Source organism: Peromyscus eremicus, chromosome 15, assembly GCF_949786415.1.
Source record: "Peromyscus eremicus chromosome 15, PerEre_H2_v1, whole genome shotgun sequence".
Lineage (NCBI taxonomy): Eukaryota > Metazoa > Chordata > Mammalia > Rodentia > Cricetidae > Peromyscus > Peromyscus eremicus.
The window spans coordinates 33492020-33510843 of record NC_081431.1 but is presented as its reverse complement, the minus strand read 5'-3'; the positions used below and the strand labels follow the sequence as shown (position 1 = coordinate 33510843).

The following is an 18824-nucleotide window of genomic DNA, read 5'->3' as shown; positions in this document are numbered from 1 at the left end:
GAGGCTGAGGATGGATGATGCTGAGTTCAAGGCCTGGGCTGGAAAGTAAGACACTGTCTCAAGAAACAAAGCTGGAGGGAAAAAGCACTTTGGTGAGTTTTAATTTGCCTTTCCATTATTTTGAATAAACAAGCGGACTTTCAGATATTTAAGGACAGTCTGAATCTTTCTCTCTCTCTCTCTCTCTCTCTCTCTCTCTCTCTCTCTCTCTGGGCACTGTCTATTTTTTGGCTAGCTCACTGGTGTGAATTATTGGTGCTCTTGATGCATTAAGTAGCTTAGCCTTTTGATAGTGAATACAGATTGCAAATGTTTCGCTCAATTTGTATTTGGCTTTTGTTTTAGTATCACAAAAAAACTGTGTATGTGATAAAATTGATAGATTTTAACTTTCAACCTTTCTAGTCTAGTTACTTAGAAATGCTTCTTCAAATTTCAAGATCATAAAGGGATTGTTTCATATCACTGTCATATCAAATAAGTGAAAAATAGTGAGTTTAATGGGAATTCTTTTGGTTCTATTTAAATTTGTCTTTTTTAAAATTATTAATTTACCAAGTAATTGGTGTATAACTTATCCTTTTGAGTAAACCATCTATTTGGGAGGGAAATGCTATAGGAAACCACTTTTCTGATGCACAGGTCCTCTCATGCACAGATAAACCACATATTGGCTTATTAATCAGGCCTTTATGAAGTTGATTAGGGAGAAACAACTTTTGCTGGTAGAATATAAAATTGGCCTTTAAAAATCACTAACAGGCTTGGAATTTATAGCAACCTATTTACTTGATATTGTAAGCTAGAACCAGAATACAAGGTAGGTGTTAGGAGAGCGTAAATCCATATTGCTCTCTTAATTTAAAAAAGCATTTATTATTATTATAATTGTGTGTGTGTGTGTGTGTGTGTGTGTGTGTGTGTGTGCACTATAACACAAGCATGGAGGTCAGAGGACAACGTTCTCTTCTTCAGGTTCTGGGGATAGAATTCAGGTTTACAAACTGGTGGTCTGAAAGAAAATGGCCCCCAAAGGGAGTGGCACTATTAGGAGGTGTGGCCTTGTTGGAGGAAGTGTGTCACTGTGAGGGAGGGTTTTGAGGTCTCTTTTGCTCAAGCTTCTCTCAGTGTGACTTTGAGTTGACTCCCTGTTGCTTGCAAGATGTAGCACTCTCAGCTCCAGCACTGTGTCTGCCTGCACACCGCCATGCTTCCCAACATGATGATAATGGACTGAACCTTTGAACTGTTAAGCCGCCACCTCAATTAAATGTTTTACTTTATAAGAGTTGCCATGGTCATGGTGCCTCTTCATAGCAATAAAAACTAAAACTAAGAACCCACTATCACTCTTTTAACAAACAGGTTATGAACACATTCAAATCACTTAGTACAACTCGTGTGTGTTTGTGTGTGTGTGTGTGTGTGTGTGTGTGTGTGTGAATGCACATAGATGTGGTATACTTTGCCCATGCATGTTTGTGTAGAGGCCAAAGTCAATGTCGGATCTCTTCCTCTATCATCCTTCACATTTATTATTATTATTATTATTATTATTATTAGTAGTAGTAGTAGTAGTAGTATTGAGACAGATAGGGTTTCTCATTGAACCTGGAGCTGTTTCAGACAAACTGGCTGGTCAGCAAGCCCCAGGATCTTTCTGGTTTTGTGCCTCCAACACTGGTTACAGATGTCTACTGACATGCCAGGCTCCTTTATTGGTTGTCAGGAGTTCAACTCAGGTCTGTGTGCTTGCATGACAAGCACTGTGCCCAGTGAGCCATCTCCCTAGCCCACAACTCACCTCTTGAAAGTTATGTTGAGTGAACTTGTCTGCAATCCTTAACAACTCACGGCAGGAGTGTGTATCAGCAAAAGCCCGAATGCCCAGGCAATTAGAAGGATCTAATTGTCTCTTTAAGAACTCACAGCAAGCTTCCTGTATTTCTGCCAGCTGGAGGAGGCAAGCAGCAGGCAGGAGGGTCTGAACATTGCCTTCTTCCACAGTTATCTGGGAGGTATATGCGAAGTCAATCAGTAGTTCCATAGCCCTCTCATCTATGTCTCGGATCACTACTTCTGTCTGGCGGCTTTCTGCCAATTCTCCTGTAAACATTGCTCGGAAGTAGGGACTGCAGGCCGACAGGATGACTCGATGGGCATATATCTTCTTAGCACCCACAACTAGCACCACATCACATAGCTCCCGGTGCTTTCTCAGAAGGTTGATCACTTCCAAGGTCTGCCGAGGGTGTTTGTCTGAGATATAGGGCATGCGAGCAGGTTGGGGAACCCCTTCTGGCAGTTTGTTGGGATCTCCAAGGGTGCAGCGGCTTGTTACATCCATTCCAGTCTCTCCTGGGCGAATGTTGGTACACCTACAGGAATGAGGGAGTGGACAGAGATGGAAATATTATTAGTTCTCTTCTTGCTCTAAAGTATTCATAAGTGGTAAGAAAACTTGAAATTACTTAAAGGAAGAACTCTTTCTAAGGACTATAGAACTCACAAACTTCTTCACAGGCTATTAATTCCATGTCAGACTACTTTTATTATATAATTTAGTGAAAAAGAAATTTTCTTCCAGAAGTATCAGACTGTCTTTGGCCATATTTCTTACATTAATAAAACCTAGGAAAAATTTACGGGGGGAAGGGGAGAATCAGCCAAAACTAAGTATATATGAGAGTGCCCTAAGAAAATCTGTTACTTTACAGGTTAATTAAAAACTAAAATTTCTGCAGCTGTTTTCTGTTTCCCTCTGCTTTGGGATCTGTGGACAGGAAAGACTGCTGAGGTTATTGGTGCCTTGTGTGCTGCTATACGTGGATGGACATTTCCCTATAGAATGCTGGGAATCCTGACTCCATGTCCAAGCTAGAGGATTACCTTTGTGGATAAGATGCTGCCTGAGTTTCCAGTTGTGTCTGCTCACATCTGTGCGCAGAATCCTGCCTGACTTTGAGTTCATTTACCCTCTTACCTCTTGTGGCACCAGGACCCCATTTCTTCCATGGGGCACTCTCATTGAAAGTTCACTCACATAGGAACTCAGGTTTTAAATGTCAGAGCTTATTTCCCAATACCATGTTCTGTTTGAAGAAAGTTTAGATTTAATTTTATAAGTGGTAGTGAATGATAGACGTTCATATGGGGAAACAACCAAGGACCTGGTAAGGAAAAACTCAGCATCAAATCAAGTGCTAAATTTTTGGGCCCAACCAGGATGTCACCTGAGAACATTGTTCCAGTGTTGGATTATCTAACTTTTCTTCTTCAGTCCTAAGTGGAAGAATGTAGCTATACATTTGGATGATTAAGGCTGCCTTACCAACCTTGTACCAACTATACGAGGATGACACTACCTCTTAGAAGTTGGAGAGATTCCTATGGATATCACTTTCCCGGGTCTTTTTGTTGTTGTTTTTTGAGACAGGGTTTCTCTGCATAAGTCCTAGCTGTCCTGGAACTTGCTTTGTAAAACAGGCTGCCCTGGAACTCACAGAGATCCACCTGCCTCTGCCTCCTGAATGCTGGGATTAAAGGCCTATGCCACCATCGCCCAATCTTGTCAGTTTTTTAATGTACTGGTCTTTTTTAAAATTTTATTTTTAAGACAAGCTTTCCCTGTGTAGCCCTGGCTGTCCTGGAACTCATTCTGTAGACCAGGCTGGCCTTGAACTCACAGAGATCGTCCGGCTCTACCTCCTAAATGCTAGGATTAAAGGCGTGCGCCATCACCAGCTTGTTTTTCATGTTTTAAAATGAGTCTGCTCGTCTGTATTTGTTTACTAACTCTGTATGTTTAAAAAGAAGTTTTCTCAAACTTATAAAATTGTAACAGGTGATTTTAAAAATTAAAGATCTAAATATAAAAGATAAAAATTTAAAAGTTCATGAAAAGTATTTAAAATTAGTCTCTGGAAAAAACAAACAAACCCACCCTTCTCAATAAGACAAATCAGACCTATAAAACTGTTTAAAGACTTTGATTACATTTATTTTCTTTTAATTTCTTTACACTTATTTATTTGTTCTCTGTGTGTGTATGTGTGTGCGCACATGTATACCACGGCATATGTGTGGAGGGAAGAGAACTTGAGGGAGGTGGTTCTCCCTTTCACCATGGGGTTCTGGGAATCAACCGCAGATCATCAGGCTTGGCAGCAAGTGCCTTTATGCACTGAGCCTTTTTGCTGGGCCCAAATTTTAATTTTTTTAAAAAATTAATGAATTACCTTTTTTGAGACAGAGTCTTTGTACATAGACCTGTTTGGTCTCTAACTCACAGAGAGTCACCTGTCTTTACCTCTGAGTATTGAATTTAAAGGCGAGTGTCACTTGTCTGACCCTACATTTTAATTCTTAAACTTGGTTTGATTCCAATCTTGATATCTGCTACTTTCCTGTAACAAGTTCAAGTAGCTGGAACTTATTTCTCCTTTTCTTTTGGGTGCTAGTTTACTACTTCTAGTTACAGTTTAGCACATGAAAAGTCGGGAAGAAAAGCAGATAGCCACAAGCCCCCAAATAAACTTCAATTTAATACTCTTTCTTTAAGTCTGACGTTCAAGGGATGAGCTAGTATTTCAAGTGACATGTAATTCATCTTAAGAAGTCTTATCACTCAGGCATGACGATGCATGCCTGTAATCCTAGGATTTAAGAGGTGGAGTTAAGCCGATCAAGGACAGTCTTGGCTACATAGCAAATTCTTGTCTCGAAAACAGTCTTATTTAATCTAATAAGGTATGTATCCAAAATATACAGTCAATTATAATGGTTCTAAAGAACTTTTTAAAAAGTCAGCACATACTCGCCCACATACACACCCCAAATCACAAAACTAAAAGCACAGTTATATAAAGAATAGCATGGTGGCCTGATGCTGGGTAACTAACTGCTGAGAGCCAGACATAGTCAGAGGATTTTGCAATCTCTAATGAGAGGAAAGCTTAAAATCAAACTGTGACTAATAATAAAGAATTACATAAGTGCTAGGTTTTCACCAGTAATAAAAGCTCCAAGTAACTTCAGTACAGTATTTACATTTCTAAAGTTATTAAATCAACATGTCTTATGAACGGGGCAGTTGGTAAATAAACTACTGTAGCTTGTTCATCAAAATGAAGTATTTGCTGACACATTCACAGGCAAAAATGAATAATGTGAAGTAATAAAATTCCTTTCCCTGCATATTTTCCCTGAATTATTTTCTCTCCTCCTCAAGTCTAATACTAGAGTACTATCACTATTCTGCTATAAATTTCATATTTATCTAAACTTTTTACTATAATTAATCATTTTAATTATTTTGTTCTGTTCCGATTTATTGAAACTGGGTTTCTATATCCTAGACAGGTCCGGAACTCACTCTATAGCTCAGGCTGGCCTGGAACTCACAAAATAGTCCAAGCTGGCCTCCTACTCCAACCTCCAAAGTATAGGGATTACAGACATGAGGCACTGTACCTGGCTTCTAGTTTCTTTATCCCTAAACAGTATCAGATATGGGTTCCATCTCATGGAATGGGCCTTACATTCAATAAAAAAGTAGTTAGTTATGCCCAGAACATTGGTGCTACTATTTCAGTAGACAATAATTAACCCAAAGACCCACAACTAGACAGAGGGTACAGAGTAGAGACTCTGGAGCATTCGGCCCTAAACGGGACTTCTTTTTCAAACCCCTTCCCTAAAGGCTCAGGGATCTATGTGGAAGAGGAGGCAGAAAGATTCTAAGAGCTAGAGGTGGTAGATGACTCCAAGCAGCGTCTCCAGACACAACAAGACTGATGCACATATGAACTCAGACTGTGACAGTACACACCAGACTGGCACAGGGTCAAACTAGACAAAATCCCAGTACTGAGAAAGAGAAGTGGATGGAAAGTCCCATCTCTAGCCAAGAAGCTATTTGAGATTGATACCTGCTGGGAAAGGGAAAATCAGTTTTCTTTAATAATGTGTGACTGGGTGTATCAACCACACTCCGGGGCAGGCCCCATGCCCAGGACTAGTTGGCCAACACAAAACAGACTCCATGTTTGTTTGTTTGTTTGTGTGTGTGTGCTTTTTGTTTTTTAATTTTTTCAGAAAGAAAGAAAATGACCATGAAGTTGGGTAGATAGGGAGGTGAGGAGGATCTGGAAGGAGTCAGGGGAGGGGAAAGAATATGATTAAAATATACTGTATGAAAAATTTTTTTTTTGTTTTCTTGAGACACAGTTTCTGTGTATCCCTGGCTGTCCTGGAACTTGCTCTGTAGACAAGGCTGACCTCAAACATAAGAAATTTTCCTTCCTCTGCCTCCCGAGTGCTGGGATTAGAGGTGTGTGCCACCACGGCCTGGCGAAAAATTTTTAAAAGAAAATTTTTCATTAAAAAAAGTTCTGTTCGACTGCTGGCAATGGTCGAGATACAGCCCGAACTGACCTACTCTGGTGATGGGATGGCCAAACACCCTAATTGTCGTGAAACCCCATCCATACTGAGGGATCTGGATGCAGAGATCCATGGCTAGGCCCCGGGTGGATCTCTGGGAGTCCAATTAGTGAGAATGAGGAGGGTTTATATGAGCAAGAATTGTTGAGACCAAGGTTGGATAAAGCACAGGGACAAATAGCCAAACGAATGGAAACACATGAACTATGAACCAATGGCTGGGGGGTTACCAACTGGATCAGGCCCTCTGAATGGGTGAGACAGCTGATTGGCTTGATCTGTTTGGGAGGCATCCAGGCAGTGGGACCAGGTCCTGTGCTCGTTGCATGAGTTGGCTGTTTGAAACCTGGGGCCTATGCAGGGTTGCTTGGCTCGGCCTGGGAGGAGGGGACTGGACCTGCCTGGACTGAGTCTACCAGGTTGATCTCAGTCTGCGGGGGAGGCTTTGCCCTGGAGGAGGTGGGAATGGGGGGTGGGCTGGGAGGAAGGTGAGGGGGGCCGGAGGGGGGAGAACAAGGGAATCCGTGGCTGATATGTAGAACTGAATTGTATTGCAAAATAAAAATAAAAAAATTAAAAAAAAAATCTCAGAAAGGAAAAAAAAAAGTTCTGTTCTTAACAGAAGCAAAGTAGAAAACTTTAGATCTCAAAGATACAGAGCTTAAACTACTGCCTTAAATAAAAGTCTTTCTAGGTTCAATGAAGACATACATTGACCAGAATTTCAGGTGAAATATTTTCAGTAAGCCATCCACTCATGGCAGGGAAAGTCAGGATTGGAGATCCAATGGTAACCTCCCTGCAACCTCAGCTCTATTTTTTTAAACTGACAAACATCCTCTATAATTAGGTGATCAATGCAGATTTAATATTCAACTTTTAATTTTCAAACCTGTCTAAGCATTCAGTCCTCCTACTTGCATGACTTATTTGTACGCAAAGATTTTGTGCACAAATGAAGGGGATGAGGGGTACCCCTCCCTTTGATTGAAGTATTAAGTATTCTACCTTAATGGCATCCATGTGGTGTGATACATTTACTCAGTTGCACACAGAAACAGCTGGAAACAAAGAACTGGGCTGTTCTTCCCATTTCTGATCAAAACATGTTGGAAAAGACTTTATATCATGGTGATATTTGTTATAGACTACAAAAGTATAAAGTTAACCAGATCTCGGTTGGGTGAAATAAATTCTGTCACACTATTTTTTTTCTCACTAGCAGTGAAGAAAACCAATACAAATTTAACGACTAAGAGCTGGATCACATTTCTTCCTGGTTTTGGTCCATTCTTCTCTCCTGTAGGCGTGTGTAAATGAGCAGCCACCAACATGGGGGATTGTTTTTCACTCTGTAGAGAACATACAGGTTGCCAGTGTCACCACTCTATGTTTGAAGTAACATTCTGCTTGTATTTCCTCCACTCAGTTACCACTAAAGCCCAGGATCCAGTTTTGTCAAGTGAGTCCTCGAGGGCTGATGTACTGAGGGTGATGTACTGAGAACTGATGTACTGAGGGGTGATGAACTGAGGGTGATGTACTGAGGTGATGTACTGAGGTGATGTACTGAGGTGATGAACTGAGAACTGATGTACTGAGGGGTGATGAACTGAGGGTGATGTACTGAGGTGACGTACTGAGGTGACGTACTGAGGGTGACGTACTGAGGGTGATGTACTGAGGTGATGTACTGAGGGTGATGTACTGAGGGTGATGTACTGAGGGTGATGTACTGAGGGTGATGTACTGAGGGTGATGTACTGAGGTGATGTACTGAGGTGATGAACTGAGGGTGATGTACTGAGGTGATGTACTGAGGGTGATGTACCGAGGGTAATGTACCGAGGGTGATATACTGAGGTGATGTACTGAGGGTGATGTACTGAGGTGATGTACTGAGGGTGATGTACTGAGGGTGATGTACTGAGGGTGATGTACTGAGGGGTGATGTACTGAGGGTGATGTACTGAGGGTGATGTACTGAGGGTGATGTACTGAGGTGATGTACTGAGGGTGATGTACTGAGGGTGATGTACTGAGGGTGATGTACTGAGGGTGATGTACTGAGGGCTGATGTACTGAGGATGATGTACTGAGGGTGATGTACTGAGGGTGATGTACTGAGGTGATGTATTGAGGATGATGTACTGAGGATGATGTACTGAGGGTGATGTACTGAGGGTGATGTACTGAGGGTGATGTACTGAGGGTGATGTACTGAGGGCTGATGTACTGAGGATGATGTACTGAGGGTGATGTACTGAGGGTGATGTACTGAGGTGATGTATTGAGGATGATGTACTGAGGATGATGTACTGAGGGTGATGTACTGAGGGTGATGTACTGAGGGTGATGTACTGAGGGCTGATGTACTGAGGGTGATGTACTGAGGGTGATGTACTGAGGGCTGATGTACTGAGGATGATGTACTGAGGGTGATGTACTGAGGGTGATGTACTGAGGTGATGTATTGAGGATGATGTACTGAGGATGATGTACTGAGGGTGATGTACTGAGGGTGATGTACTGAGGGTGATGTACTGAGGGGTGATGTACTGAGGGTGATGTACTGAGGGTGATGTACTGAGGGTGATGTACTGAGGGGTGATGTACTGAGGGTGATGTACTGAGGTGATGTACTGAGGATGATGTACTGAGGTGATGTACTGAGGGTGATGTACTGAGGGTGATGTACCGAGGTGATGTACTGAGGGTGATGTACCGAGGTGATGTACTGAGGGTGATGTACTGAGGTGATGTACTGAGGGTGATGTACTGAGGTGATGTACTGAGGGTGATGAACTGAGGTGATGTACTGAGGGTGATGTACTGAGGGTGATGTACTGAGGGTGATGTACTGAGGTGATGTACTGAGGTGATGTATTGAGGGCTGATGTACTGAGGTGATGTACTAAGGGGTAATGTACTGAGGGTGATGTACTGAGGTGATGATGTACTGAGGTAGTTCTTAGGCTCCGTATCTTTGAGATCTAAGGTTTTCTACTTCACTTCCATTAAACAGAGTCCTGTCTTTGGGAATCTTCAAAGAGACCAGAGACTACATCCAGCAAGTGATGGGAGCAGATGCAGAGTCCCACAGCCAAACATTAAGCAGAGCTCAGAGTCCTGTGGAAGAGGGGAAGAAAGATCAGAGGAGCCAGAGGGGTCAGGGACACATGAGAACACACTCCACAGAGTCAATTGATGGGGAATCATGGAGGCTCGAAGAGATGAGGGAGCCTGTAGGGGTCTGACCTAGGTCTCTGCATATATGTTATGGATGAGTAGCTTGGTGTTCTCGTGGGATTCCTAACAGTGGGAGCAGGAGGCTATCACTGACTCTTTTGCCTACTTGTGTGATCCATTTTCCGTACTGGGTTGCCTTGCTCAGCCTTGATGTGATGGTAGTACCTGGTCTTTTTGTGGCTTTTTATGCCATGTTTGGTTGATGTTCTTGGAGGTCTGCTCTTTTCTGATGGGAGATGGGGTGGGAAGGTAGGGTCTGGAGGAAAGGGGAGGTTCGGGGGTGCTACTAGGGGGAGGGGGAAGAGGGGAAACTGAAGTCGGGATGTAACGTATGAGAGAAGAACAAAAACAAATTCTGCTCACACCATTGTGGCTAGCTCTCCCTCTGGCACACCACCAGGGCCAGCTCTCCAGCACTGCCTGGGCAAGGGGTGGCACCAGCTCTCCTGCGCTCTTATGCCCTTGGGGCAGCTCTCTTGCCCTCATGCCCACACCACCAGGCCACCAGGGTGAGCTCTACTATGTGCCCAGGCGAAGTGCAGGGCCTGCTCTCCTGAGTGCTGCAGCCAGTGAGGGGTGAGGCCCGCTTACCCACTCTCAGGCCTTCAGGGCTAGCTCTCCTACACTGCCTAGGTGAGGGGCAGGGCCAGCTCTCCTGAGCTCACACCCTTGGAGTCAGCTCATCTGTGCCACCTGTCACTGTATGGCTGAAGAGGGGCGGAGCCAGCTTTCTGAGCCGCACACTCTTCTGGCCAGCTCTCCTGAGTGCTGCAGTGGTGAGGGGTGGGACCAGCTAAGCTCCACACTCAGACATCAACATGGCTTCAGGCGGCAGCCCAGACCATGGACATCCACTTGGCCTTTGGCAGTAACATGGACATCAACACAGACCACGGCTGCAGTAGGACCTCAGACCCAGACCTAACCCTAAGTGGCAGCTGGAGCCCAGACATCCCCATAGCCTCAGGTGGCAGCCCAGGCCACGGACAACTATATGGTCTTTGGTGGCAACCCAAGCCACAGTCAACAACATAGACCTTGGCCGCAGAAGAGCCACAGACCCAGACATGGCCCTTGGTAGCAGCACAGGCCTGGACATCATCATGGCCCCAGGTGGCAGGACAGGCCCCTCACTGCCTGTTCCTCACGGCCATCACATCTCCAGTTCCACTGTCATCACATCTCCAGTCTCTCCACAGTGCATGAACGGCTCTGCTTCTTTCTCTCCCATCTCTCCACCATGCACTCTCTCTCTCCCATCTCTCCACCATGCACTCTCTCTCTCCCATCTCTCCACCACGCACTCTCTCTCTCTCCCATCTCTCCACCACACACTCTCTCTCTCTCCCATCTCTCCACCATGCACTCTCTCTCTCCCATCTCTCCACCACGCACTCTCTCTCTCTCCCATCTCTCCACCATGCACTCTCTCTCTCCCATCTCTCCACCACGCACTCTCTCTCTCCCATCTCTCCACCATGCACTCTCTCTCTCCCATCTCTCCACCACACACTCTCTCTCTCATCTCTCCACCACGCACTCTCTCTCTCCCATCTCTCCACCATGCACTCTCTCTCTCCCATCTCTCCACCATGCACTCTTTCTCTTCCATCTCTCCACCACGCACTCTATCTCTCCCATCTCTTCATTATATATTTGTTCATCATGGTGGCATCTGCTGCCTCGGCCCATGGGGGCCAGGGCAGGTACTTGGTGTCCCTGAACCACTCTTTTCTAGACCAACGTTAGATGAGATCACATTGGGTCCAGGAATACTAAGAATAACAAGCCTCATTTAAGAGCACCACATGTGTCAGATCAGTTTGAATCAGCCAGGCTTTACTATGATTATAAAAAATGAGTAAGTCCACAGACACTCTTTATACATAGTCTTCTGAAAGTTTAATTTTACATCAGCTGTTTGGAGGTCTGGATTCTTCTCAAACAAGAGTGTTATAAATAGGATTAGATTTAGTTGTAAAACGCAGAGTGCCTCCCAAACAGCTAAAAAATGCTACAATGGGCAAGGAAACAGTTATATACATTCTAGTCAGGAATGTGGGTACAAAAAGGGAAGGACACTTCATTTAAAAAGTTATTCTAAACTTGTTGCTATTGGTTTTGGTTTTCAAGTAAATACATTAGGGTGGGTGACAGCTGGAGCTTGGGGACTGTATTTGTATATAAATAACCACCGCTGAAGCCTGTAAGCTGGTATTTCCTGTATACTAAGTATGTGTGGTCCAAGCTGTTACTCCAGTTCCAGGGCATCTGCCATGCTCACATGCTCTTCTGCATATGAGTTCCTGTATGAGGACACTACATCCACAGTGCACAGACACACATTCTGGGAAAATACCCACACACATAAAATAAAATAAATAAATCTTTAAAAAGGACATGTTCTACAGGTTACAAAAAATTACTTTTCTTTAAGATCTAAAAAGTGAACAGCAACAATAACAAAACCCCAAATCCCACAACCTAAGTGGAGTGGGAGAGAGCCTATCAATCTCTTAAATCTGATGATCACTGCATTATAGAACTGAGGTATGCTGTCTATACATGTATCTACAGTCTTTGCATGTTGGTAGTCTCCAAGTATCCAAACGGAAAAGCATCCTTCCTTGTTCAATGTATCTGTTATCAAGCTCAAAGCAGGTAGATGTAGATCTAGAGCAATGTCTTCCTTCTACAGATAAAGAAGCCACTGTGATTATCTGTGACTTTCTTGAAACGCTGGCCCTTTCATAGCAGGTCTCCTGCAACTTTGGGATAAACTATAGTTTCCTCCTGGAGCCGATTCATGTGAGTGCTACAAAGAGGGCAGTTTGTAGGATTATTTTGAAAGAAAAATAAAGGTTTATTATTATTATCATAATATATGATATAAATTTGTTATGCAGATTTCTGTACCACTCTAATTCTTTAAAAGCCCAGGAACTGCGCCAAATACAGATTATTTTGATTTAGTCATCATGAAGACCTTCACTAGTAAAATATGGGAAGACTCAAGTAACTTGGAGAAAGAGGCCTACAAAATGAATTTCAGATTTAGCATAACAAAACTGAACTTAAGCTTCCCTTTCCCAGCTAAAAGTAAGTGAAAGGATGTAAGGAAATTTTTATTTTTTATTTATTGTTAGTGTATTTCTCTGTGTGTGAATGTACCGAGCATTTGTGCTTGGAGATCAAGGGACAACTTTCTGAGGCTGTTCTCTCCTTCCACTATGGGTTCTGGGTAATGAACTCAGACCATCAAGCTCCAGTGTCAAGCATGTACCTGCTAAGCCATCTTGCCAGCCCCCACATTTCAATATTATCTCTTAGTTTCTAAAATATAGTTAAGGTTTTATTATCTTTAAAAAGGTTATTTCAGTTAATATATGAGAAGCATTTTATATTTTATGACCCAGAAATGGAGGTGTGAGCCTCGTAGATAAACAATAGTTTAAATAACTGACAAATAATTAGAATTAAGAAATTTGGGTTTTCCTAATCATTCAATTGTGAACACACAGAGAAAGAGAACCTCTGTCTATCAGTTATATAATATACAAAGATTCTTACTCAGGACTAAGAGAATTCAGCTGTGCATCAGGAAGCAGCTGGAGAACTTGATTATTTAGAGCGGAAATGCACGGATAACCAGAAAGAGGGCAAACAAGCTAGGGTGGCAGGTTCACGCTGTCATTTCAGCACTCAGAAGGCTGAGGTAGCAAACAGTGAGCCAAGCAAACAAAACACTCCAAACCAGAAACGTTCAACAGCAATCAACAAAACAAACATATCCCCCAAAAAAGAAAAGGGGAAGGAAGGAATAAATCCAGATTAAAAATGTGGCCCAGACAAGAGTATTTTTGCTTAATAAACTATTATTTTATTATTTATGTTTTGGGGGGATGCTGAGGATAAGGCAAATGCTCTACCACGAATTACACCCAAAACAGACAAAGTAATTTTTGGAGGTGATGGATACATGCAGTGCTGTGGTGATGGTGATACAGATGTGATGGTTAAAATTTCGAGTCACCTAGGGGACACGCCTTCAGGCCCATCTGTGAGGGACTGTCCAGATCAGGTTAACTGAGGTGGGCAGAGCCCCTCAAATGTGGGCAATGGCAGTCCACGGGCTGGGGTCCCGGACTACATTAGAAGGAGAAAGCAAGCTGAGCAGCAGCGTTCTTCACTCTATTCCTGACTGAATGCAGTGTGACCAGCCTCCTTAAGTTCTTTCCGACTCTCCCGCCGTGATAAGCTGTACCCTTAAATATGAGCCAAATCAGCTCCCTTCAGTTGCTCTGGCAGCCATTTTGTCAGACCAACAAGGAAAGTAACTAATACAACAGGCGTGTTCGTAGGTCCAAACTCATCAAAATGTATACGTTAAATATGGATAACGTTTCTATATTACATATCAATAGAGCTTAAAAATACAGTTTGCAGCTGGTCAGTGGTGGCACACACCTTTAATCCCAGCACTCAGGAGGCAGAGACAGGCAGATGTCTGTGAGTTCGAGGCCAGCCTGGTCTACAGAGTGAGTTCCAGGACAGCCAGGGCAGTTACATGGAGAAGCCTTGTCTCAAAAAACCAATATATAGTTTGCAAAGGTAAAATACTGAAGTATTTGTTTCACATCATCCAGAGAGGTTTGGATATGATATATATATATATATATATATATATATATATATATATATATATATATATATCATATATATATATATATCATATATATATATAATATCATATCTAAACTAATTACTACAAATGATTTGTTTTGCATTTGGGCTTTCCCAGAGCTTAGGTGAATTAGATCAGTATATTTCTTTTCTGAAACTATACTCACTAAGCAGTGCTTTGGTATTTCAAAGATACTGCATTCCTTAAAAAGGGGATGGGGAACAGAGAGATGGCTCAGCAGTTAAGAGTGTGTATTGTTCCTGCAGAGGACCTGAGTACAGTTCCCAGTATCCACACTAGGCAGGCCACAACTGGCAGTAACTCTAGCCTCATGATGCCTCTGACCTCTGAGGGCAACCCCCTGCCCCAAATACATAATTTTAAAAGGTGGGGACAGGTAACTCAAGCACTCTGACTACTGGGTCAGCCCCATTTAAGTCTCCTTCGGACACCAAATATCTATGACTATATGACTATGACTACTGAGATAGTCTATGCTCTGGTCTGGAAAAGACAGTGCCTCTATCAATTTGCTTCCCACAAAGCTGTAGTGTGGCTACAACCATAGTTTAATAAAGCACAGGGGTGTCACAAGAGTCTCCTGGAAGGAGAAGAGACCAACAGGACATTCTAACTTTTAAACTCAATCTTAATATCTTTGGTTGGCTTTAGTCCACAGGTGACTTAATATTCTAGAGTACAAACTGTTCATAATTTCCAACATCTGGAAGAAGCAACATTGCTTATGCTTGACAATTTAAAACCTGATACTTAAAGCTGAGTGGTTAAAGAATAATCTTACCACCCACATAAACAACCAAGGAAGCCTTTAAAAATATATTTATTTGAGCCGGGTGGCGGTGGCGCACACCTTTATCCCAGCACTTGGGAGGCTGAGCCAGGTGGATCTCTGTGAGTTCGAGGCCAGCCTGGGCTACATAGTGAGTTCCAGGAAAGGCACAAAGCTACACGGAGAAACCCTGTCTTGAAAAACCAATATATATATTTATATTTATGGGTGTTTGGCCTACATGTATGTCTGTGCACCACGTCTGTGCCTAGTATCTGCAGAAGCCAGAAGAGGCGGATCACCCAGAACTGGAGAAAAAGAAAGTTCTGAGCTGCATGTGGTTACTGAGAATCAAACCCAGGACCTAAGGAAGAGCAGCCAGTGCTCTTAACCACTGAGATACCTCTAATAGTGCCTAATTGCCTTGTATGTAGTAGATGATGGAAGAATAAATGACATGGTTAACGTTGGTACAAATCAAGCTTCTGAAAGAAAAAACAAAATCACCATTAAAGAAGGAAGACTAATAAGAAAATTCCAATAGCACTGATATTAAATGTTGAAACCAAAGTGTTTACTGTTCTGACTTTAATTATTAAGTTATTTAAATAAGATAGAATGTTGAACTCTTATCTATATACATCTTTATTTCATTTAGGTATAATGTGGATAAGCATAACTACTTTGTTCTTTTAAAAGTATAACATTAAGTGAGGTATGGTGTAATCCCAGCACTTGGGGAGGCTAAGGGTGGAGCCTGAGGCACATATCAAGGCCCTATCGACAAAAATACAACACTCCCCCAAGTCTATCACAGCATTACACATACATACACCAACACATACACTTTGTGTTCCAATTATTGCATTAATATATATTCTGACTTTTTCTATAGTCTTATTAACTGTCTACTTTTCAAATTTAGAAAGTAATTCTATTTTTGTCTTATTTTTCGAGACAGAGTTTTGCTATGTAGCCCAGACTGGCCTCCACCTTATGATCCTTTTGCCTTAGCCTCCTACTACTGAGATGGAAGGCATGCACCACCATTCCTGAGTGAAAGTAATCTTGAATGGAGTCATTCTCCAAAGTGCTGTTCCTTAAATCTCTACTCTGGATAAACATTTTGGAAGAATTAATCTACTGTAATAGCTCCCATCACCCACACACAAATGGCTAAAGGATTCCGATTTCCTACCTGGGTAATACTGAATCTGGATCCATGTTAATGTTCCACTATCACCAAAACTGATTCCTTGGTTCTCTCTTAAACTCCCCAGTTTAACAGAGAAAATCTTCATTCTTTCAGTTGCTCAACACCAAACTCCTGGAGTCCCTTCCTATTACACCCTCAAACCCAACCATCAGCAAATCCTGCTAACCTACCTTCAAATAGGATCCAACTGCTTCCCTGCATCCTTGCTAGCCCAGCTTTCATGTGAATTTTGGCTATTCCCACCCTTTTCTCACCTGGAAACAACCTTATGAATTATAACAACCTTATCAATTATAGTCTTAATTCTCTTTTTGCCAGTTTATATTCTCTTCACTAAACAACAACCAGAGTTTCTTCAGGAAAGAAAGTCACATCTTTACAGCTACGCCTGTGCTCAAAATCCTTTGAAAACATCCACAAAAAGGCAACAAGGCTTAGCCAGGGTTCGAAAGCTCTCAGACTTTCTCCTCATTAAGTCTCTGAACCCATTTCCTCATTTCCCCTTGCTCCTCGCTCTCCAGATGCAGACTTTCTTGCTGGTTTGGGGACAAAGTCAGGCTTCTTTTGCTTTAGACCTTTGTTTTTTCTTCCTGAAAGTTCTTCCTCCACATATTTGTAGAGCTCACTCCTTCATTCCCTTCATACGTTGCTAGATTACCAGTTTATCAGACCATCTGTATGAAATAATTCATATTTCTACTACTCAGAATCAATCACCTTGTCCAATAATTCTTCATAAACACACAATATATTGGCTCTCTCCTGCAATTAAAATGAAAGCTCTTTGAGAACAAATGCTTCTGTTCCCCTCTGCATGTTGCTATACCACAACACTTGGATCCAGAGCCCATTGAGGAGCTATTAATGAATTAACTTTTCTTCTTGTCAAAACAAAGCATATCCTCCAAATGTTCTAGTCTAGTTCTCATGCAAGAATGCCAGGTTTGCACTTAGGCAAACACTGGTCAAACCTAGACTCCTCACTTACTACGCTGGGAAAATTACCTAATTTGTCTTGTCTTATAAGGGTTTCTTCTGCTGTGATGAAACATCATGACCAAAAAGCAAGGTGGGGAGGAAAGAACTTATTTGGCTTACACTTCCACATCACAGTCCATCAATAAAGGAAGCCAGGACAGGAAATCAAACAGGGCAGAAACCTGGAGGCAGAAGCTGATGCAGAGGCCATAGAGGAGTGCTGCTTACTGGCTTGCTCCCCATGGCTTGCTCAGCCTGCTTTCTTATAGAACCCAGGACCACCAGTCCAAGGATGGTTCCACCCTCAACAGACCTGTAGTGAGAAATTATAAGAGACCTGGAAATACATCATGTTTATACCTTGCTCATTTATGCCCATGGCTTCTTTGCCTGGTAGAATAAATGCTCTGAAGAGGTAAGAGGCTCATTGGAGAGTAATAAGGTATAGAATTAGAATACAGAAGAAATATGTCTTAGGCAGAAGGAAGAGTTTCCCTTGGAGATTAATTTGCAGATCATTTGCTGGCAGTCAGGAGGAGAGGTAATAGATGAGTAGAGGAATGGATAAGGATGTGAAATATTTGTTGTGTAGAATGACGAAGCAATGACTAAGGATTCACAGAACTACTGTTGGATAATATTGTCAGCTAATGACATTACATACCATGAATATATAGTAGCATGGATTCTCTGTGGCTAGTTTTATTTGATAATACTCACTACTATGGATGAGAGAATATAAATTCCTGAATTAATCTAGAGTTGGGAAAAACAACAGTCAAATATTCCCAAGACCCATAACTACACTAACAGCAATCTCAATTAAGGAATCATTTTTTTTCAAGTGGCTAATTTTAAAAACAATTACAATAACAATTTTAGAAAACAACATCCTTTCACTCTAAAGCATTTATAATCAAAGATTTGGGGAGTGGAATGTTTCCTTAAATTTGTACATCTCTCCTTTTATACCTTTGCCTAGCAGTATAAGGCCCTGGGTTTGATCCCCAATAATTCATTTTTTTTTTTAAAATTTGGAAACTAACAGCCTGTACTTTAAGACTTGTTTGAGCTGACTCTCATTTATAGTTATAAATACACTTGAAAACACATTTGAATAGAGATTTGAACAAATTCTCAGAGCATAAATAATATCTCATTGTGCTGGTTCTGCATACCAGAAGAACACCCATTAGATATTAGATTTCATATCAAATTCCAGACCCCAAAGCCTGGCTGCCTATTTTAAAAAGATTTGTTTTATTACGCCTATTATGCATACTTGTGTATGTTTGGGTGTGTGTGCACACTAGTGTGGGTGCCTGTAAGGCCACGGGCATCAGATTCCCTTGGAGCTGGAGTTACAGGTGGTTGTGAGCGGCCTGATATGGGTGCTGGGCACCAAGCTTGGGTCCTCTACAAGAAAGATATGTACTTGTAACTGCTGAGCCTACTCTCCAACC

The 18824-nt window shown here is 42.2% G+C and overlaps 1 protein-coding gene across 1 annotated transcript in view; it reads right to left on the bottom strand.

The window, feature by feature from the left end:
• The window catches only part of Klhl20 (kelch like family member 20), a 46016-nt gene that overhangs the window by 19913 nt on the left and 7279 nt on the right, over positions 1–18824 (bottom strand). The window contains exon 3 of the mRNA XM_059280772.1: positions 1805–2378. Coding sequence (XP_059136755.1) covers positions 1805–2378 — 574 coding nt within the window. The remainder of the gene's footprint in view (positions 1–1804; positions 2379–18824) is intronic.